At 43.8% G+C, this 23,914-nt stretch overlaps 1 protein-coding gene across 1 annotated transcript in view; it reads right to left on the bottom strand.

The window, feature by feature from the left end:
* The window catches only part of CAP2 (cyclase associated actin cytoskeleton regulatory protein 2), a 134,629-nt gene that overhangs the window by 85,773 nt on the left and 24,942 nt on the right, over positions 1-23,914 (bottom strand). The window contains exons 2-3 of the mRNA XM_079147073.1: positions 18,521-18,642; positions 14,734-14,834 (exon numbers count right to left, since the gene is read on the bottom strand). Of these exons, the coding sequence (XP_079003199.1) occupies positions 14,734-14,834; positions 18,521-18,641 (222 nt within the window). The 5' untranslated portion in view covers position 18,642. The remainder of the gene's footprint in view (positions 1-14,733; positions 14,835-18,520; positions 18,643-23,914) is intronic.

Below are 23,914 nucleotides of genomic sequence, written 5' to 3'. Positions count from 1 at the left end.
ATGTTAGACTACGAGGTATACTTATTTAAAAAAAAAAAAGATCATTCAGGCACTGATAATAAATGAGGCTTATTCTTCATTAATAGGACTGTTGCCATGGCAACTTCCAGCTCACAAAAGTATTTACATCAGCCGCCCCACACAGTTCTGAGACTCCAACCTGCCTCTTCTCCATCCATGCCTGGAATCTTCTGTTATTATCTCAGGCACATAGCTGGTCTCAGTTAAGATGACCTCAACAGTCAGCAACCCCAGAGAGGCAACTGAAACAAATTTCTTGGTACATCAAATAGATCAGAGGCAAACAGAATGGTTTTCTTTTGCCAAAAGGATAATCTATATGAGTTGTTTTTATTTTCCTGCTCATCCAAGTGTGTGTATGTGGGGCGGGGGATGGTGAGGATAATTTGGCAATAAGTAGTAGCAATCACCTGCAATTGGCCTAACACTTCTACCTATAGGGATTTTCCTTGAGAAAATAATTGCATGTTTATAATATAATGTTAGTACAGGGATATCCACTGCAATGTGGTGAATAATAGGGTGGGAAAAAATCAAAGCAAGTCAAATGTCACAAATTTCTAAAATGATTATAAATAATACTAGATGCCCCTCCTTGCAGGGAGTGGACCAGGGGAGGCTAGCTGCTCCCACTGGGTCATGTTCTGCACTCTCATAAGGACCTTATTGTATCTACATATAGTTGTGACTGTCAATTATGGCGTAACCATGCAACAAAATACTATGTAGTCATTACAAATGATAATGCAGACCTCAGCTGCGTGACCTGGAGGGAGGCCTGGAACATATGGTCTAAATTAAATAAACAGATTACAAAAACAGTATGTGTAGAAAAATCTGCGGGACCTATAACATAAACCAATCACTAAAAGTCTAACGTGGAACTCATCTAAATAATCAATGATTGCAATTTATATGAAAAAAAATCAAAGATTTGAAAGAGTTAAAAGCAGTATTTCTCAGGGCATGGGAATAGAAAAAGAAAGCAAACACTACTGTATGTTTAGATCTGTTTGCTTTTCTGACAGGCATGAAGATCGCTACGAGTCTGAATTCTGAACAAAACCATTCTCCTAAATTAACTTCATTTTCAGATTCAATCATTGTGTAGCTACAAAATTCTTGGCAGATTGGCTCCTTTCCAAATTCTCTAATTTGTTTTTTCTAACACTTAAGGAATTTAAAATACTTGACCAACATGTTTTGGTGAAATCTTTGGATGCAGGAAGCCAATCATGGCTTCCTGGTCAATGACTCTCTTGGGCCTACACAGGTGAAAGGCACCCAGGCTGCCTTAAGACCACTGAGAACAGTCAGACAACAAAGCACTCCTGATTCTAGAATGTACTACAAGGCTGTTCTTTCATTTTGTGCTGTTTAAGGCATATACATATATTTTTTCTGGTACAAGCGATTTAACCCAAGGGTGCTTTACTGTGGAGCTACATCCTCAGCCCTTTTGATTTTTTATTTCAAGACAGGGTCTCATTAGGTTGCTAAAGCTGGCCTGAAACCTGCAATCCTCCTGCCTCAGCCCCCTGAGTCGCTGGGACAATCAGCATGTGCCAAAATGCCTGGTGTTTAAGCCATATTCTTAATTCAACTTTTCATGCATGTATATATGTGTTGTGTCCCAGAGAACTAAAACACAGAAAAAAGAGTCTGTATTACAGCAGAAGCTCATTAGCTACTGCTTAATAATGAACAATGGAAATTACTAGAAAGCAGTGTGGTGTAGGAGGGACATCGTGAGCTTTAGTTCAGAGAGGTCGTGGTGCATGGCCACAGTAAGTTACCAGCGTTCCTGAGTCTTGGTTCCTTCACCTTGAACGCTACCTTCCTTAGAAGGTTCTCTTAACGATCACGTGGAATAACACTTGTCAGGAGCCACGCACAGTACCTGACACACCGCAGGTCCTCAACAAACCCTAGTTCTCTCTCCTCTTCTTACAGTTACCTCTCTGACCAGTATGAACATCAGACACCAGGCGGGGAGATAAAGTTTGTCTCTAGGGGTTGTGAAATTTGGCTAAGAATGAGATTCTGTTCATTCACCAACCTCGTCTACCCAGCACCAACCCATCTAGACTGGATCTCACTACGAACACCTGACCATGAATGGTCCTTGCTAACCTCTGGTTGCCCAAGCGCTGTGGATTCCCAGGCCAGGGTGTCCTGGCACCAGGCTGGGCAGGATAGGTGACATTTCTTGGTGCTCATGACTTCTCTTTGTCTTTTGTTGCCCAGTAAACTCCCTTTCAGGCAATACCTTGATTCCAAGATTTTTTCTTCTAGCACTAAATCTTCCTTTCCTCCCTCTTCTGATGGTAACAGCTGCACACGCTTGTCATTAAAAATTCAAAAGATAAGGACGTTCAGGAAGTCAAAGCCTGCAGTCATCTGGCCCCTGAGGATGACCATGGTCAGCGATCCTTCCAGACTTTATTTTTAATAAGGCAAATCCTTCTTAAGAGCACATTTCACCTCCATACCCTCTCTTCTTTCATTTCCTGTTCAGTCATCCCAAGAAAATCTCTTTTCCCAGCTTCCTTGTCCCATTTGTGAGTTCCGAGGTTACCCTTAACAATGGTTGCTAAGCATCAAAGGAGAGTAACTATAACACTCATAAGGAGGAGAAGGAAAATCCTGTTTGGTAGCAAAAGTAGAAAGAACTTAGGCTTAGCTGCAGCTGAGAGTGTGCAGAACCTGCACAGGATTCCCTCCCGGTTTCCCGGCTCCCTAATTAAACTCACATACCCCCATGTATCAGCAATCATAATAAACGACTATTTTTCATTTAATGTTATTGGTTCCCTATTTCATTTAACTAAAAGCATGGCAGGTAGATTTTTCCTCTAGCATTTTGCATTGCATGAGTGCTGATTTTTCTTTTTAATGTCTTGAAACTTTTGAAATATAAATAAAAATACATTCAAGAAAATGAAATAAAAAAATTCCAATTTTTTTTTTTTTTTGTGGAGCTGGGGATTGAACCCAGGGCCTTGTGCTCGCAAGGCAAGCACTCTACCACCTGAGCTATATCCCCAGCCCCCTAAATATTTTTTTAAATCAGAGTATAAGTCCCAGGGTTCTTCAAATACTAGCTTTTGGAGACTTGAAATTCCCCTGTTGGATTGCTATAAAAGTCTTCCAAGTCTTACTCACAATCTCTGTACTTAGTAGTTTCTGCACAGTAGACACCTGTATGCTATGACAGAGGAGTGCTCATTTGTAGCGTATCATCCCCGGCTTACCCTGGGTCTTGGGGAAGTGACTCCCAAGTTTCTAGGAACCAACTGACAATGAATTTGAAGCAAGGAAGTGGGTGTCATTTTCAAGTTGAAGACTGTCTGCCTTTGGATAGATTGAGACAATGTACTGGACTTTTCACTTTCCAGCTGGATGTCTACAATTATATAAATACAGTAAGAGGCTGAAAATAGGGAGGTTTGATTATCGGAAAGAGTCAAGTCCCAGGCGAAACTTTGATCTCCCAGCTTGCCCTCTCAGAGCTATTTCTTGCCTGACCGCTAGCCCTTGGAAACTTCAAGATGGAGGGAAAGCAACACGCCAAACCAATCCCAATAGAAACAGACAAAATTCTATTCTTTTTTAACTCTGACCTTCAGCTTAAAATACTCATCGTAAGGTTCACAAAAATATCCTGTCTCAGGCAGAGCTCCGGATTTCCACTGGCAGGGACTACAAGTCGATCCACTGGCAGATTCACTCGCTGCTTAGGAATTCTTGTCTTGCTTCCTCAGGCTGCTCGAGAGTCCTCGTTTTCAATGGCTCGCTTTCCCAGCTACAGAACAGGAATGAGAATGAAGAGAACGAGGAGGGGCCAGATGAACTGTCAGGGCCTCGATCAATTCAGGAAGTGCGCATCTGTGCGGCACGTGTGTGGGGGAGAAATGAAAATCCACAGAGACGCGGAAATCTCACACCCCGGGTTTCTTACTATCTGACTTGCTAATTTATGACTTCAAACCTAGCTTTGATGATTTCAACTGCCAGTGGAGATTTGCTTGATTCGAATTGTCAGTCACGGTACTTCATCCGTCCATGAATGCAATTATACATTAATAATTTAATTCATTTATCTAAATATTCATTTGCATTCATTTATTTGGCAAACATTTGTTAACCACTCACTCTAGGCACAGTGCTAGACACCAGGAGGGCTGGAAGAAAACAGCAGACGTGTAGAATCTTGTAATGAACCACAAGCCAACTCAGGTGGGCTACGGCATTATGTCTTAACTATCTTACCCAGACAATAAACTGTTTTAACCAAAGTAGTTGAAAGCCACACATTCCAAGTCCCTTATGATTGAAATTATTTCTTTAAATAGGGCTTTCTAAAAGGAAAAGGATTTGTATAGCAAATATATCTGAGTGATAATTAGTTCATTGAATACTGTGTTCTCTTATATCACCAAAACATTTTGTGTTTGATATATTAAAAAGTCTAGACTGGTAATGTGTTACACATAGATACATATAAACTGTCATGTTTAAAAAGTTTTTTTGTTTTGCTTTGTTTCTGGGCGATTGAACTCAGGGGCACTTTATCACTGAACTATATCTTCAGTCCTTTTTTACTTTATTTATTTATTTTTAAATTTTGAGACTGGGTCTCACTAAGTTGCTGAGGGGCTGGCTCCCTCAATTGCTGAGTCTGGACTGGAACCTACGGTCCAAACCACTGGGGCTCCAGGCATGTGCCACCGGCACCCGGCTTAAATGGTCGTGTCTTAAAGAGATCAGCATTAAAACACAATTGAGATAAAACTGATAAGGGGAAAAAATATGCTCGAGGTGGGAAAGCATATTTTGCTCTTGCTGTGTGCAGAGTAACAAATCTGCAAACCCATACACCTAGAATCAGAGTGATTTGTGGGACAGAGTACCCATACTGTTGACGGGTACTGTTTTTTGCTCCATGTAGCTAACACAATATAATGAGGACTTCTTAGGCAAATGTTTTGCGTGTGTGTGTGTGTGGGGGGCATGTTTTGTGAGGATGGGTGTGTGGGTAGATGAGATGATCTAAATGAAATCAGAATGTTAAGAGGTCACTACTGTGGACAAAGTACTAGTGCTAAAGTAGCCTCCAGGCAAGCAATTAAGGATCCTGAAATCTAGATAGAGAAGAATATCCATTGCGATCACTGACATCATTTTAGAAAGAAGGAAAGCGGGAGAAAAGAAAAAGGCAAGAAAACAGACAAGGAAAGGGCACGTATTTTGCAGCATTAGGTAGCATGGTTCATTTCTGATGTGGGAAATAATCCAATGAAGAGTATGTTCAAGGAGAGAATTTGCTGGTTACCTGCAGGAACTTCTGCAATAGACTGAACGGCACACACACGCTGTGCTTTTCCACCAGGCAATGCCACTCGCGTGCCACACAGCCCTCTGATCTCTTTCCCAGGCAGGTGAAGTGGCACTAAGTGGGATGTGTTCACACCCAGCCAGCCGGGCTTGCTCGGCCTTTGCCACCCGGCACTGGCAGTTCCATCTCGCTCATGCCAGTGAACACAGAGCAGAAAGGCTGAACCAGGGCTGTCACTCTATGGGTTTCCCATGGCAAACACCAGCCGTGGAGAGGTACAATGATGGGAAGGTGCAGAGAAGTCAGAGCCTCAGCCACAGCTCATGGCCAACTTGGAAGGGTGCTGCAGGCTTCCTGCACCCAATGCACCAACACCAACATCTGAAGAACAGGAATGTCCTTCAGATTCAGCAACCTGGCGAGGATTTGACTTTGTCCCACTTACAATCAAAGAACTCAATTGCCCCTAAAGACTCTGTTACTGATAACAGGCCAGGAAAGGACAGTTCCATTGTGAAGGTCCTTCCTTTTCCTGATTGATTTGTTGGTGTAAGCAGTAAAGGGTTGTCGAGGAAGAGAAAGAAGCAGGGTTCCTTCCAATGCTGGGCACACTGGTGTTCCTGTTTACTTCTTTAATTTCAAATTTGAAAATTTTAGATAAGTCCATAATAGAAAAATGTAATTGCTATTTTAAAGTTAACTTGAACTTTTCTTCTTAACAGTGACATACTTCAAATCTTAACAGTGACCCATTTAGCCATGAGTCTATGATAGAAATTTTGTTTTTATTTGGACAGAAGATCTGACCTAACAATGCACTGTACATAAATGATCTTAAGCATACAAAGATATTTAAAATGCCTTTGGCATTTAATAATATAGTAATAATAAAGCTTAAAAGGACATAAGGATTTCTCAAAGACTGCATATCTTTCTTGAACAAATTAGGTCTCATATGATTAAGAAAAGTTCACATTTTCCTTTCTCTCATTTGAAAATTTTTAAACATTTTGAAAGAAACAGAAGAAAGTTTAGAGTGGTCAACTCAATATAATTGGTCTTCTGACATACAAGAATGATTCGACATTAGGGGAGATATTAATATAGTTAATCATAGTAAAGATCTTAAGGAGAAAAAGTTACATGCTTGTCTCCATAGATGCTGAAAAAGACCCTTGACAAAACAATTTCCTGGCTTAGATGAAGACCCAGAATTGGGTACTAGAAATGATTACACACACACACACACACACACACACACACACTATTTTTTCAGTACCAAATAAGCATCATACTCAATGGATTAGCATTACCATTGAAAGATGAGCCATTATCGATATTTTATTAACACTACCTTAAAGGTACCAGAAGAGAAAAAAGACATTGCAGATCTAATAACTGAAAAGGAAGAGGTACATCAATAACTGTGTGCAAATAATTAAACACCTCGAAAATCCTGGACCATTAAATGAAAAACTACTATAAACTACCAGAAAAGGACAGAAGTAAAGGAAACAAGGTACAGAATGAACAGAGACATCAGTGGCCTGCCTGTGTATGAACAACCAGTTAGAAAATAGGTAGATGAAGTCATTCTGTTTACTAGCATCCCCTCCAAAATAAACCCCAGAATTGTACAAACCTCTATGAGGAAAATTCTAGCTCACTCCTGAAGGACACAGGAGTATGAGAACCAATGGAAGCCAGCCTGTTCCTGGATGGTCAAGGGCCCACAGGTGCAAATCTGTAATACTCATTTATAATACATTTATAATAATACTCATTTATACTACATTTAATTTGATCCCAATAAAAACATCAACATTTTTCTTCTGGAAATGGGCAGATTGACTTTACATGAAAAACAAATGGGCAGTAACATCCAGGAACACTGGATAGAAAGGGCCCCAAGGGGAATGAACCCCACAACATGCCTAACGTTCTCTAAATCCTCTGATCGAGACAGTGGGGTCCCGAGACACGAAGAGAATGAGGCACAGTGGGACAACTGGACCCAAAGGACACGGGTTCTGAGCGCCTGGGAAAGGCGCACTCAGCCAGTGGGGAATGGGCTGGTGAGAAGATGGTGAAGCGTGATGGAGCCATCTGAGAAGAGCCCTTGGATCCAAACCCAGCACGTGCCAGGAGAAACTCAATGTGGATCCGATTTCCTTGAGAAAAATAAAGCCACACCAATGTCAGATGGAAGAGGCTTTTAACTGACAACTCGAAATCCAGAAGTCACAAAAGAAAAAGTATTGATAGCTTCACAATAAATGCTGCTACATTTAAAAAAAATCTTCTGCATGGTAAAAAAATAGTCCTAAAACATGTCAAAAGACAATACTAAATGTGGGAAAAGTATCTGCACTTCTCACTACATACAGAAGGCTACACTCCCAAATACACAGAGATCTCTAAAAATGGGTAATAAACAAACCAACAACCTTTCTTTTGTGACTCAAATCTACAGACAAAAGATATGAGTAGATCACTCACAGCAAAAGACAACAGCAAAAGACCACTCACAGCAAAAGAAATGTAAGCGACCCTAAACATATGAAAAGATGCCCAACCCACTCTTCATAAGAGAAGCAAAGATTAAAACCTCACAGAAGTACCATCTCACACCCAGCAGACTGGCAAAATAACCGCAGGCGTTGCTCTCTGCAGGTGAACGTGGGAAGCTGCAACAGCCCCCAGGGACGGCAACTCACAACACATCTCAAGCAAAGTGCCCCCACCCTTCACCCAGGGTGCTGGCATCTCCCTTCTGCTGTCCTAGATCCCTCTCCATCCCCGACCCTGCTCTGTGCTCCAGGATGACCACTCAGCTCCTGGCTTCTGGCTGGCTTTGGCTTATGGAAGGCCTGGCAAGAAGTGGACACAGCAGGCAGGAGAGCAGAGGGGGCTCCATCCCCCTGACTCTTCCCTGCTGGCGTCCAAGGCTTGGCTGTGTCTCCACTGACGGTTCCCATTCCCACTCCCCACTCCTGCTTGGCTTTGCAAGCACTGCTTCCTGCTGGCACAGTTCAGGGTGCTGCATGTCAACAGACTCTTCATTAAACTCTCCGTAAACTCCCTGGTTTGATCTATGGCACCTCGTCCTTCTGGGACCCAGCAGTCCCACCTGGGGGAACCGATCTTTAGACATCTTGGACAGATTGGAAATTATGCGCACACAAGGTTATGCCCTGCAGTGAAAGACGGAAGCAACTCCATTCAGCAACAGGGGTCTGGGCAGATAAACTATAACATATCTGCATAGAGGACTGTTATAAAGCTGTAACAAACAAGAATGCTCTACCTGTGTGGACAGAACGGATCTCTCAAATACACCATTAAGTGAAGAAAACAAGGCGTAAAGCTGTATCTGTAACGAGGCACCTTTTAGTAAGAAAGAGAAAAGTAAGAATACATAAGAAACACGCCTTCAGGGGCAGGGGGATGCTTAAGTTTGTTCTCTATCTCTCTAATAGCGTACCTGAGACTGGGTAGATGGTTGGTTCCTGCCTGGAGGCTGGGAAGCCCAAAGCATGGTACCAGTAAGGCCCTGGTCTGCTTTCAGCTCATGGCAGAAGTGGAAGGGTAAGTGGGTGCCTAAAGAAGAGGAAGATGTGGGCTGGGGAGATAACTCAGTTGGTAAGTGCTTGCCTTGCAAGCACAAGGCCCTGGGTTCGATCCCCAGCACCAGCAAAAGGAAAAAAATAAAAAAAGATCTGGCCAGCAGCCTGGCTTCATAACCACCCACCACTGTGGTGAGTAACTTATTCCTGAGAGAGCAAGGAATCACTCCAGGAGATGGCCTTAATCCCCTCATGAGGGCTCTGTCCCAGGACCCAGACCTTTCCCCCAGCCCCACCTCCCAACATGCAGCTCACTGGAGGAATTAGGGTTCCCACACATCAACTCCTGGGGGACACACACCACAGCAGTAAAGCGGTATACTTCTAAACACATAGCTTCTCCTGGGTGAAATTCTTTAACCCAGCAAACATTTTGTTTATCTAAAAAACTAAACTAAATTAAATTTAAAAAGCAGAAAGAAAAGCACTCAGCAAGCATTTGGAAAAAGCATATTTGCTATCCAGGAAGAAAGAAAAGAGCAAGTAACACCTTAGCCTTAGAGACTCACGGGACCCAGTTCATTATCTTAGCAAGTATTTGGTGTTGACTTCAACAGGGCGATTCTCTGGTCAGTGATGCCTGGTGGTCCTTCAAAGACCTTCTGATCCCAAGTCCAGTTTCTTATCAGCCAGTCCCCTAAGCTCTAGTTGGACTTTAAATTAGGACACCCAATGAGAGGTGGGGATTACGTACTCTAAAGACAGACTTCCTTAAATGAAAAGCTGGTCACCACACTGCCCAGCTAAGGACAATAGCTCTGCAGGACATGGACTGTGTCAGAACAGTTTGGTAGCAAAGTATGTGTTCAATGCTCAAGAAGAATCTTTCATGCTCTTGGGAAGAAATGATAACCAAAGTCCATCTATCTGAGACCTTTCTGAATTCTGCAAATTTAGCACCAGCTGCGCTTGAATAATGGCCAGGCTGAGAACATGCCAGTGTGATGGGGCAGGAGTAAAGGACCATGGGGGACAAAGTCCTGTCCTGGAGGTCAGAGTTCGCTTAGTCCCCTCACTCAGCACCACGCTGGAGACATGCATCAGTCACTGGGCATGTCCGCCTTCCACCCTGTCCTCAGCCCTGCACCTCCTTCCTCATACCACCGAGAGAGTGGGTGCAGAGGGAGCCAGGTCAGTGCCATCTTGTTGCCCCCAAGAGACCCAGTTACCCACAAAGGTGGTGGGAGACACAGTTGCCCAGTGGGTCAAGTTGGCACTGGGCAACGTCATGGGTGGAATCTCTGGAGACCAGATTCCTGGCTCTGCCACTGAATCTCTGAGGTCCTTCAACCATCACCTCTATCACCTACCCACTCCAGTTGCCAGCTTCCTCTCTGTAGGAGACAAAAAGACAGACTGACTACTGAAAGGAAGGGAGAGAGGAATGGGGGAAGAAGGCAGGTGGTGGGCAGGTGAGGGGAGAGAGGGAGGGAACCAGTGTCTGACAGGTGGACAATTTCTAAGGGCTTCCTTCCCTGAAAACCTGGACGGTCACAAAGGGCTAAGGCCATGAGAGCCAGAGGCCCGTGCTGGTGCCATCGTCTTCTTGCTAAGAAGCAGGTGAAGGCACTTGGTTAAAATCTTGCTGTAGGAGTCGGGCTAGCTGGAGAATCCGGCGTGGACAGGCCAGTGCTGGTCAGAGGGACACACACTGCTCACTCTGCCAGTCCATAATTCGTCACCCAACCAGCACAGCATAAAAAGAACAAAACACGTTGTAGATGATTTAAATAGCTGGTACAGACCAGGAACATCCAGAGTGACTGTGAGCCATCAGAAGGGGGCTAGCAACCACTTGAGAATGTGCATCCTTTGTTCAAGTCGGGGTACACAAGGACGTACTATCATACGGTGTGTCATGTACTCACGTGCTTAATGTGTGTTCTGCTTAGGTGAGTTTTATTGTCCTTTTGTTAAATGGTAGCTCTCTCATTCTACTAAGCAATTAATAAGGATTTTCTTTTTTAAAATCCATTTTAATCAAGAACAGGAAATAAACATCCCGAACCCCTAGAAACATTCCAAATGTAAAGTCCACAAATCTTCCAAAAGGACTCAGGTTAGGAAGAGCTATGATTTGCAGTTGCTTCATAACTGTCACATCACTTAGAAACAGAACTAAGATCAGTTCAATACACCGGGAATAACAATAGGAGAGCTTTGTTAAAAAAAAAAAAATCACATCAGTCCATTTGTGGATGAACAGTGTCCAGCCAAGATCCATTTTTAGAGGATCTTTTCTTCTAATATTGAGGACTGTATTTACCCTAAACATCTATTACAAAATCATGCATTAAAAGAGGTGTAAGTGCGTGGGGGTTGCCAGGTTGAGGAGTAATTTAAATAAGCCCTTTGGTTTATGCTGCATACAAGAAAGCGTCACAAGATCTAATCTTTTCTAAACCTGCTATGCCCCTCAGTGCAGTCGAGCTTCCTAATTGTAGCTATTAGTTCCCCTTTTCTTGTGGTCCATTGTCAAAAGACTATAGCGTGTTGGGTAAATGAAGCCGGACCAGGAGACAACGCATGGAGACAGACATTAAATCATAGCCCGGCTGCCCTCTTCATTATGAGTGTCTGTGAAACAGCTTCTGAGCCCAGGGACAGGATTTGTTTGAGATGATGCACATTTGTGTCTCTCTCAGATTTCCATACAGTACAATCAGGTATGTAAGAGGTTTTTTTTTTTTTCTGGGCAACAGGTGTGTTCCTGAAACAAAGTTCAGCCCCCACTTCTGGCTTATGTGAGAGGCAGCAGCTGCAGGCTTAATGCCCGTGACACATGGTTCTGCAAGAGAGAAAAAAATAAACTACTCGTTCAAAGTATGAAAGCAACAGGCAGATGGACGGTGGCCGTCTGGGCTTTTCTTTGTGTGGTGGAGCCGCGATCTCAGCTTGGAGATGACCATGTTTCTCCTCCTTTCCTTCCTGTCTGCCTTCCCTCCTATCTTCTGTTTTTCAAAAACCAGTTAAAAACATAAATTTCTTTACACATTATATTTTCTCTATGCTTCCACTGGAGACACTGTTTACAGGCTGATGAGTGAGGAGAAGAAAAAATAGAAGTCAGGTTGTAGTTTGCAACACACTTTGTTCTAAAAAAAGAATTTCAAGGAACTGTTCATGACACCATTTCAAGTGTGCACATCTACTTTTTCTTTTTTACAATGCAAAGAACTACTTATTTATTTATTTTATTACTGGGGATTGAACCCAGGGCACTCAGTCCCTTTTTTATATTTTATTCAGAGACAAGGTCTCGATGAGTTATTTGGGGCCTCACTAAGTTGCTGAGGCTGGCTTTGAACTTGCCTCCAGCCTCCTGAGATGCTGGGATTACAGACATGCAGTACTGAAGAACTACTTATTTATAGGCCTCATTATTCTCTAGGGAAAAGTTTCCACCTAGAATGTTGTGAGATATTACTGGTAAGAATTACCATCCCTGGGGACCCTGGAAGCATACTGTCAGCATTAACTAATGGTAGCAATAACAGTGTGTTCAAGAATGTGTGTGTTCACTGACCACTCCGGCCTGGCTTTTACTGTTCCGGGGACATGTGTGCATATTGGCTGTCTGGTGTGGTCATACCTCAGCATACAAGAAGCTTCTGCTCTATCTTGCTGCACACAGGTTTCTTGTAAATAAAAATGCTGACGAGGACAGACCAGCGTGACAGTGGAGCTATGAAGCACCTTTGGCGTGGACAGGTCTCAGTACAGTCTTTTCTGGAACTCAAGTGTGACAAAGCTACCCAACCTACACCAAAAGGTATTTCAACAGAAATATCAATAAAAAATGTCTTTGCTTTTCTGAGATATGATAAACAACTCTAATGGAATACAATGTCACGAGATGAGCTATCATTTCATTGCAACCTTGGTATCTCTGGTAAAACTGAGCCCCTGAAATCCCTGCGAGACCAGAGTTGGGCTCATGGAAGTTGGCAATTGGGGAAGGAGCAAAGAGAGAACCCTTTTTTACCTTTTGTTCCTAAACCCCAAACCACAACTTCATTCCAGAAACAGATTTTCTGTGAATCTCCACTGAAAATGGTTTCACCCCCTTGTCTCATTGGTAAGAAACCTAAAAGCAGACGGATTTGGAATTCAATCCTCTGCAACCAACAAAGGTCAGTGGAAAAAAAAGAACCTGGTGATAAGTTTGTTCTTAAGTTTTTAATTGGTTTGGCTATTTAGATTTTCAACTAAATGCACGCAAATAATGACCAACCTTAGGAAAAATGCTAACATTTTAAAGAGTGTCAATGTCAAGCGTGTATAACCAGGAGGGTAGGAGGTTAGCCTAGACATCGTTAAAGGTCTCTTCCAATCCAGGGATTCTCAGATTTTCTGATTTTACTTTTACTCAGGCTGTACTTTAAAAAAAGGTGGTAAGAAACACACAGCACAATTTACCATCTTAACCCTTTAAGTACACGATTCAGTAGTGGTAAGGATACCCGTGGTGGTGTGCCTCTCCGAAACTTTCTCATTATGCAAAACTAAGAGTGTACCCATTAAACAGCGTCCCACTCTCCCTCCTCCCTCAGCCTCTGAGCACACCCTTCTGTTTCTGTCTCTGTGCATTTGACTCCTCGGGGTACTTCGGATAAATGAAATCACAGACCGGTCTTTTTGTGTCTGGCTTATTTCCCTTAGTAGAAAGTTCTCAGAACTCACCACTTTAGAGCATGTAATAGAATTTTCTTTCTTGTTAAGGCTGAATAATATTCAGTTGTAGGTCTGTACCACATTTACTTGATCTGTTCATCTGTCAATGGACACTTAGATTGCTCCCCCGTGTTGGTCCCTAGGAACAGCCGCTGTGATCATGGGTGTATGATGTCTCTTCGAAACCATGGGTTATTCTCTTTTCTGTTTTTTGAGGACCTTCAAACCGTTTGCCACAGCAGCTGACCATTCTGCACTCTCACCAATATCCTCACGTCCTTGCCAACACTTACTGCTTTCTGGGTTTTTCTGAGAGTGGTCACCCTAACGGATGTGAGGGAGATCCTCAGGCTACACTTTAAGGAAAGAAGAGGGGTGCCTGGTGACTGAGTCAGTGCAGCCAAAGTATCTTTTTTAATGTGCAAGCCAAGTGGCCCCCAGTTCTCTGCCCAGTGACCTTGGCCTCTTCCCACTTGGAATAAGACCAAATTCCCTTACTGTGACTGACAGGCCCCACTGGGGTCTGGTTTCCTGTGATCTCTCCCTAACTCCCTTCTCCCGGGCCTTCTGCTCCCTGAGAACATGCCAGCTGGCTGCATCCTCTTCCTGAGAGTCTCTTCCCTGCATCACTATAGGGCTCACTTCCTCTCCATGCACATCACATCTCTGCTCAATGTCACCTCCCCAGACACACCTTCTATAGCAACGTCCCTGCTCCCAGCACCTTCTAGAGCATTACACTGCCTTCTTACTTTTTTGGTCACACCTGTCCTTTCTGAATTAGGTTATATGTTCATATGCTGCCTTCTTCCCGTAGTAAAGTGAAAGTTCTGTGCAGCTAAGGCTTGGCTTCTCTTGTCCATTCCTGACCTCCCAGCTTCTAGCCTGGCAACGCCCCATCATGATAGGCACTGAGAAATGAGTGAGCCAGGGACTGCACTAATGGCTGTTTTGGCTACCGCCAAGCTAGCCAGAGAGAAAAATAGATAAGTAAGATCTCCTCATGCCACCAAGGTTGTCAGAGCTGGGCTGGCCACTCTGGATTCTCCACGGAGAACGGGAGGAAGTACTCACATGAGCGTCCACGTCACCAGCAAGGATCCTACTGTTCTTTATGAACTCAGCCACCACGCTGTCCATCAGTTTATCGAAGGCTTCTACGGAGGGTGCCACACCTGAAGAGGGACATTTTGTTATTCCCTGGTAGCCAGGACTGCCTTGCACAAGGTAACATGGAAGCTTAATATCAACGTCCTTGCTGCTAATCTGTTCACGAAGTCATGCCCTCGCTCAGTGCCTGTCTACCGAGCACCTCTCAAGGGCTCAGGAAACACTGCTTTCCGCCTTCCCGAGGAAGGACTTTGGCCACAGCATTTCATTTCCTTCTCGACCACGCTCAAGGAGGCGGGCAGCGGCATGGCACTCCAGAGGAGGTAATGGAGATGCAGACAGGGCGCGGGCCTGCCTTTCTCTTCTAGAGACTAAATAAAAGGCAAATCCAAAAACCAAACTGAGCCAGATTCATCCAAAGCCACTGGGCTTTCTTCTACAAGGACCTGTCCAGGTGCTAGGCCATCCTTACAGATAGCTGCCGAGAGTCCCCCAGGACATAGATAAGGGCAGGACGGACCTGGGCGGGGAGACAAAGAACGCTGACTTCGCTTTTCCTGTTCCCAGAGGGAGGAGAGGTGGCCACATGCAATGACAGCGAGTACGGACAGTCCCCCAGGTTTTCAGTGCCTGGTGACCCTCGAGTGCAAGTGACAACAGACCAGCCAGTATGCTCTGTGTTCTTTCCCTACTTTTTTAAATTAAATGAAGAAAACCTAAGTTTCTGACTTCCTGCCCCTAAAATTGAGAAACATCATATTGAGAAACTTAGAATTACAGGCTATTAAAATCCAATCCCCAATCTAGCATTTCCTTTCTTCTGTTGTATAAATACATCATCCTCACTCATAAAACTAGAGGATAAAGCTTCCTTCCTTTTCTCTTCTCCCTCATTGCCCACTTTTACCCACCCCCAAGGGGATGGAAACAGTTATTAACAGCTCTCTACACCTACAAAGTTTCAAGCAGACTGTTGAAACTCAGTTGTCTTAAATTAAAAATTCTTGAACCTGGGCTGGGGAGATAGCTCAGCTGATAGAGTGCTTGCCTCACAAGCACAAGGCCCTGAGTTCGATCCCCAGTACTGCAAAAAAAAAAAAAAAAAAAAAAAAATTCTTGAACCTAAGAGGACACAAGCCCCAGACGCCTAACAGGTTCAGTTGGAAATGGATAAACCTGTTTGCTGCTGTGGAAGAGGCCCAAGGTCTCTGGTGAGTATTTGAAGCGGGAGAAAGTTTCGGAAAGGTGACAGAGGCCTCTACCTAGCAGAAGGTTCGGTGATGAAAGGGAATATTTTCTAATTTCCTTTCACGGCTTCCCTATGCTCACACCTCCTCCGGGCAGCCTTTAATGGTCTGCCTTTGCACCAGTCTGTATCCTTTGAGCATCTCTTAATCAAAGCATTTGCAGTTCTGAATACTAATGCACGGAAACCCAAGGTTCCGAGGACTAGACTCTATATAATTTATCTGCGATGTCCTTACACCTAGCACGGTGCCTGTCACCTGGCGGGAATGCAAAAGTACCTCTCTTCAGGTTGTTGAGCTGGACTTATCTAATTATGGGGGTGGGGCGGGAGGGGGGAGGCCCATCTCATAAAACATCACAGCACTAACATCATAGCAGACCTTTGCACTGTGTGCGCTATGTATTTGTAATGGATTATGCTCTTTCTAGACATTTCTTTTAAGGTAAAATATAGCAAAACAAAATCTTTTGGGGACTGGGGATCAAATCCCAGGCTTTGTGCACACTAGGCAAGTACTCTACTACTCAGCCACCCTCCAGGTCCTAAATAATTTTTTTTAAATTTGACTTTAGTTAAACCATAGTAATGATGATGTTTATATTTACAGTAAAAGGTTGTTCCAAAGAATTTTTTAAGAATAGAATTTAGGAAATTATTAACACATAGTAATGAAGAAAGAAAAAATGGAAATGATGTTGTTTAGGACTTGTAAGATGTTTTAAGGGATGGGCCTCATCCAGACATTTTACTAATTATCTTCCTTATTAATTACCCTACTTCATTTCAAGTAGGATACTAAATTGCTAAGTTGTTTTAGAAGATCTTTGCTTTAATAAATGGTTTGAAATGATGTGCTGTATTAGAAAACATTGTTTAAACACCAGCTAATTTAATTAGATGTCCTCCAATTTTACTAGCCTATTAATTTTCCCAGAAAAATTATTTTAATAAAGAACGCACAAAGTTCAATCTACTACTCCTCTAGATACATAAAGTTCCAAAGGTCGAGCTGATTTTTCTTTATTTAACAACATGGTTCGATCTCCATGGTTAAGATCTTGGCTTGTTTTTTATCACTCACAGACTTTACATTTGTGGTCAGCAATCTAGAGAAAGGTCTGTCATCAGCCAGAGGCCAGGGCAGAATGAAACAAAGTTACTGAAGAACTGGAAAATATTTTCTTACAAACAAGGTTTAGGAGTCTCTGTACCAACTGTACAGCTAACAAAGACTTAACAGCGAAATCATGAATGTGTTTCAGTTGTTGTGAAAAAACTCACAGGCCCCTGGCAGCCGTCCTCCAAGCCACGCCCCTTTCAATCCATTCAGGGCATAATTTTCATTGTGTTCTGGGGGAAAAGACAGCCAGCACATTTGGGCTCACACAGTCATTTCTGTCCCATGGCATGGAATGCAAGGCACAGCTCCAATACGCCCGAGATTCTAGAAGCACCAATGTAGGTCTTTCCTGGGGAAGTCGATTTGAAGCCTCCTCTTCCACAAGACCCCCAGAGCCGACAGCATTCAAAACGGGTCAGATAAGAAGGAGGTGCACATGGGACAAGAATAGAACTGCCAAGCTAAATACAGATTGCCCAGTCAAATTTGAATTTCAGATAAGCAATGAATAAATTTCTAGTATAAATATGTACCGTGCAGTATGCCCATGCAGTATTTGGGACACATTTACACCAAAAAAAAAAAAAAAAAAAAAAAATTCTTTATCTGAAATTCAAATTTAACTCGTGCCCTGTATTTTCATTTGTTAAACTGCAGCCTTAGACAAGAAGGAACTGGAGAAATTATTAGAGATAACTTGAAGAGTTTGCCATATAGGGTCCCATCCTAGAGAAAGAACTTTTTTTTTTTTTAATTGAACCTACAATTTTTAGGAATCTTTTTTTGTTTAAATGTTTGGCCTATAGTTTTCAAAGTGTGATCGGGCAAAGGTGACCTTGTGAGGTGGCCCTGTCACATCACTCTTATGTCCCTTCACATCAGACTGGCTTCCCTCAAAGCTGCAATTCCTAAACACAAGGACTTGTTCTCCTTAAAATCATCATCGTCGACAGAATAATTCCTTCCAGTTCATGCTGCGATTGAGAACATTTGTTTCTTTTTTTGATAATGACTTAGATAATACAGCCATTGAGGGCTGGAACAGCCATATAAACACTAACGTGGATGAATAATGACATTTGGCACATGGGCTCCGCTCTTAAGAGGCACAGATGTTAGTGAATTTTTTGGGGACTCAGATTGAAACTTTTAAAATTTTGTCATTTTTGATCATTGGTGTGTAAAATATGTTCATCCTTATGGGGACAGAAAATGGATTTTTTTTTCCTCCTCTCTTTCAGGGACTCCTCACGGAGCCCTCACAGAAAGGCAGGAGGAGGGAATGTGGCCGGAAGCAGGCGGACATATTTCTGGACAGTGGAAGGAGGAGCACCAAGTTAAGCGACCCGCGCGGAGCCCACGTGATGCCGGCGCAGCCCTACCTCCGTGGACACCGTTAACTTCCCCACAGTCCCCAGGAGGCCCGTGTGACTCTGCAGATAGCTGCTCCAGCCGGCTGACAGCGCGCTCCAGTCTCTCCACCAGGCTCTGCATGGCTTCCATTCTAGAAGGACACACACACAAAGGGAGGCCACGTGAGCACAGGGTGACACCCTCACACCCCAGTGGGAGGAAAAGGAAGAGCCCTCAAAGCGGGGCTGATGACCTCAGGACCATCTCCACACGTCCAGAAAGTGCCTGAGATTCAACACAAAACTTGGAACAAAAAAAAAAAAAAAAAAAAAAAAAGCCAACTACATTAAACTTATTTTCTACTCAATTCAGTGCTTTTTACGTAACATACAAATGAGGATGAAAGACACACATCCACTCTTCTACATCATTCCCCAGTGCCGCCTCTCAACTTCCTTGTTACAAGACACAATTCGGACATGGTACCTGCTTAAGTGCCTGCAAACATGTACCCCAAAAGCAATACTGCATACTCTTGCTCTGCCGAATGGTGGGGAATATTTTAACAATTTTCCACAACTCTTCCTGGTAAAGCATAATTCCCCAGGGGACTCTAAACCCATGGATAATCCTTGTTTACTGAGTAGTGAGAAAACCAAACAGCCCAGCACAGAACTGAATTTCTGAAACTGTGCCCCATGTAGCTGGGAGGAGAGTCTCCACGCCCCAGGGCCAGTTGGTTCCTGTGTTTCTGTTGCTGAATTAGCTTAAATGAAAATGATTCTGAATGGTGGGTTAGATTTTAGTGTAAAATATTAGAAATGGTTATTTTCCTTTTGTAAGGCTGCTGGCTATGTCTGGGCAAAATTTTGTGTTAGGCTTGGTGGATTTTAGAGGCAGGATCTTCGGTTACTCTGTATTCTTGCTGGAATAAATAGGAATTTAAGTTAAGGGACTGGGGATAAAAGTGGGGTTGGCTAGCCATCCTTCCCACTTCTGAACAAATATATATGTGTGTGTGTATATTTATAAATAAATATATATTTATAAATTCATGTATTTATGTATGTATATATATATTTATAAATTCATGTATTTATGTATGTATGTTTGGTACCAGGAACACTTATCCACTGAGCCACATCACCAGTCCTTTTTATTTCTTATTTTGAGACAGGGTCTCCCTAAATTGCTGAGGCTGGCGATCCTCCTACCTCAGCCTCCCAGGCCACTGGGATTATAGGCGTGCACCACCTCAGCCGGCCCAAACAAATATTTAAATGACTGTATATGGGGCAAGGACCTTAAAATGATGGGTCTTAGAATTTGCATTTACATTCCTCTGAGGAATGGAACCCAATCTAATGTGGCCACCCCGAAGCACCGTAAACCTCACCACACCTACTTATGACCACCTTTGGCAGAACAGGGCTGCTTCCCCAGAGAGAATCAAACATGCCTCCTCTAAACCAGTGCCTGGGGTCTTCTCACTCTGAAGACCTTTCCGAGCATCATTCTGAGCAAAAGAGGAGCCACGTGCTTCTTTACCAGAGACACTGCTGCCCCTGGGCATGGGAAGCAGGCACTGCTTGGAGATGGGTACACAGTTCGTTTCTCCTGGGAACCAGGCTAATGCAATCCTCTTTTGTTCCGTTTTCCATTCGTGCGGAGTTTCAATACAATGCTGGTGCGCCGCCGTGTTTTTCAGAGGCGAGGTAATGCTTCTCCAAATGTACCTCCAAATGTGAGTACATCTCTGTGATTCTGCCTCCCGATGTCAGTCACCAGATACGGAGGCAGGGCTCACTGTCTATTTTGGAAAGTCATCTCTCTGAAACTGCCAGCAGCGACTCTTTCAAAATATGGAGCAGCGTTCTCTGCACAACTGAAATCAGCATCAAATCCTAGGGGGATTCAAAATTAGAAATTTCTCATCTATTCTTTTCCTCTTCACGTCAGAGCTTTTGATTCCATTGCAATTGAAGAGAGAGAGGGGGGAAGAAAGGAAGAAATTTAATTGAACCCTTTACGTAATCTTCTTGCAAGGGAACTGGGTATCTTGTAGGTGGGTGAAGGCCATTTGAAAAAGGATGAAAGCCCCTCAAATCTTTTAATAGCTGCCCATCTGTTCACAGTTATCTCTGTTCCCTGTTAACCAACTTGCCAAATGTTGCCACCATGGACTTAGTCCCGATAGGAACAAAAATGTGCTTGCTTTGTTAGCAAGCTCCGCGCCCCACAGGAAAGCACCCGCCGCCTCCAGCAGCTCACAGATCAAGATGCTCTGGAAAGGCCTGTTACATTTCACACTTAAGACTGCCATCTCTGAGTGCCGCGTAATCAGACCCCCCTGACAAGACTCACACTCTCACCGTCCCATAGGGCTCCATACGCTGAGAGACAACAGGAGTTAGTCCCTAAACTGCCAGGCTGGGCAGAGTGCTATGGAATGCAGTCTAACAGAGACTCAGATGTCACTTCGTGTAAAATCACCATGAGCAAGACCTAAGTCTTGCCATAGCTTCTAAAGAGATCAAAACGTGGCTCATACAAAGGAGCTCGAAAGGGTTTAAAATTTTAGAACAGGTTCTAAGAGAAACTGAAGAATAAAAGAAAGAATATCCCAGGGTGCGTGTTAACATCTCCAGGGAGACAGCTGAGGTCCAAGCCCTCTCCTTCCTCCCTCTCTCTCTCTCTCTCTCTCTCTCTCTCTCTCTCTCACACACACACACACACACACACCCTCAGCTGCTGTCTTGGCCCTCGAGTATAAGGATAAAAAGCAAGCTGCAGATTTTCCAAATTCTTCCCAGCACTTCCATTTGCCCTGGCTTTTCAAAGTGCATTTAGCCAGGTTTTGACAGGAGCCAGGATTCAAGAAAGAGGCTGAAGAAGCACATAAGGTAGTCGAAGTAAATGCAGGCAGCAGAGGCAGGACAGGTGGACAGGGAGTTTGGACCAGGACCAGTGGAGCAGGGGCCGTGGGAGGTGAGACAGTCTAAGGGTCAGAGGAGCCGGAAGCCAGACTGGCAGGTGGACAGCCCAGAGAGGCAGACCGCCTCTTCAGAGCTTCGGCCACCCTGTTCAAGCACCAACCGGTGGCTATTCCAGAGCCCGAGTGTGTGGAGGAGCAAAAGAGGGAGGAGCCTGGCACTTGCTGGCATTAGCTTTTGAAGGTCCGTTTTAAGAAACACTGCTTGAGGTTCATCTTAAGGCTTCCTTTTGTGCCCATTTCTTAGTGTTCTGAGTGTCACTATAATGAGAAGTCCACCCACCCATGGTTTTTTTTTTTCTTATTTGTGTTTTCCTCGCTTTTCCTTTTCTATTCTATTTTTCTTTTAATTGGCACATACCATTTAGACGTGCTTAAGGGACACGGTGTGATAACTTAGTACATGTGCACAGCGTGTAATGATCACATCAGGGTGGTTAGCATTTCCATCTCCTTATGCATTTAGCATTTCTTTGTGCTTGGAGACTTTGGGCTCCTCTCTTCCAGTTCTTCATTAAATATGTAATAATTGGCTGTCAATTATGGTCACCCTACTGTACTGTAGAAAACAAGAACTTATTCCACCGATATAACCACATTTTGGTGCCCATTATCCAACCTCTCCCTTCCCACCCTCCCTTCCCCGTCTTTACTATAGTCATTATCCTGTCCTCTTCTTTGAGATCAACATTTTTAGCTTCCCCACATGTAAGTGAGAACACACAGTACTTGTCTGTGCGTCTGGCCTACTTCACTATTTAGCATGAAGTTCTCCAATGCCACCCATTTTGCCACAAACAACAGGATCTCACTTTTTTTATGGCTGAATGATATTCTATCGTGTATGTGTGCCTTATCTTCTTTATCCATTCCTCTGCTGACATATCCTGTCCTTTTTCTAAAGTTTAATTTTTATTTTCATCAGAACTAGGCATGAACAGAATTGAGTCAACAGTTCTACATAACTTCTTTTTTTAAAACGGATACATAAAAACATTAATATATTAATGGGGTACTGTGTGATATTTCGACATGTGGATTCACTGCACAAGGCGTAAATCAGGTGGAACATGTCAGTCTCCTCAAATATCTCTAATTTCTTCACGGTGGCAACATTAAATATCCTTGCCTGTAGCTTTTCATGATATACCGCACATGATTTTTATGCAAAACCAAGAGTCCCCTGCCCACTCCTTTTCTTTTCTACTTCTTCTTTTTTTTTTTTTTTTTGTCTCAAGAGTCAACCCTCTTCAATTATTTTAGCTGTGTCTTTCGGTAATTACCTCCTTATCTCTAAATGATAAGCTTTAGTCGCTGCGTCTGGCTCATTTTTCCCTCGAGTTCCCACCCAAAACACGGGGGCTACCTATTTCTTGCCGATCCCCACCACTGCCCCTCTGCAGGAGGAATCTCCAGTCCTCCTGGTTGTGCGGCCTCGGTTTCCCGGGACCGCCATCCGGCATGAACACAACGGTGCGGGTGCGCGCTCAGCCACGGGGCGCACACAGCGGTGGTTTTCCATATTTTGCGCCTCCTGTTTCCTCAGTGCTTACAGCTTCTGGGTCCGCTGTGGGCCTAACAGTGGCTCACCCCTCGCTCTTCCTCTGACACAGGCGACTGCTCCCGAAGCTGCTGCCCAGGTGACCCGGCTCGCTGCCCGGTCCCCAGGGGGTCCCCTCTCCTCTCTTACACTGCTTCACCTTTTCCCTGGACTCGGTGACCTCCTCTTTGCTGGGGGGAAAAAGGTACAGGAAAGGTCTATTTTTGACCTGCAAGTTTGAAAAAATATCTTTTTGACACTTGATTGGCCGAGGACAGAATCCGGCTGGAAGTTTCCCTGGGAATTGCAGAGGGCGAGACGCGCGGCTGCAGGGTTCCTGGGCCCTGCCGGGAAGTCCAAAGCCATTCTGACTCGATCCTTTCACCTCGCCTTGCCTTTTCTTTCTGAAGGAAGATTTGGGATCTTCTTTGTCCGGAGTGTAGTGAACGCTATGATTATATGCTTCGTAGTCGATATATTTTTCTTTATAAACGATTTTCAAGAGGTCCAGAAAATGTTGGAAGATGGATCTTGCATATTGTCTGTCTCTGGGTGAGTTTAGAAACCAAGTTGTTTGTTTCCAAATTCTCCATCCCTTCAGAATAGAGCCAGTCAGTATTGGCTAATCTACTATCCTGGTATAATAAGGTTTCCTAAGAGAAAATACGGCTCTTAGTTTTTAAATGTTCTGCCTCATTGATCATTTTACAAAGTGTGTCCTCAAAGTTCAGAAACTCGGTTCCCGACACCGTCTGATTTCATGGCTGATGTCCAATGTCACAAACCCCAGTGCAATGGCCAGGCAGAAGGCACTCAGCGAACCGGGGTTTCTGTCCTTCTCCATCACGGTTCCAGAAGCAGAGAGTCCCCCACACCTTCAAACACTTCACG

Source organism: Sciurus vulgaris (genome assembly GCF_902686455.1).
Source record: "Sciurus vulgaris genome assembly, chromosome: 7".
Classification (NCBI taxonomy): Eukaryota; Metazoa; Chordata; class Mammalia; order Rodentia; family Sciuridae; genus Sciurus; species Sciurus vulgaris.
Note: the sequence above shows the minus strand (reverse complement) of the source record. Positions and strands in the feature narration are given on the sequence as shown.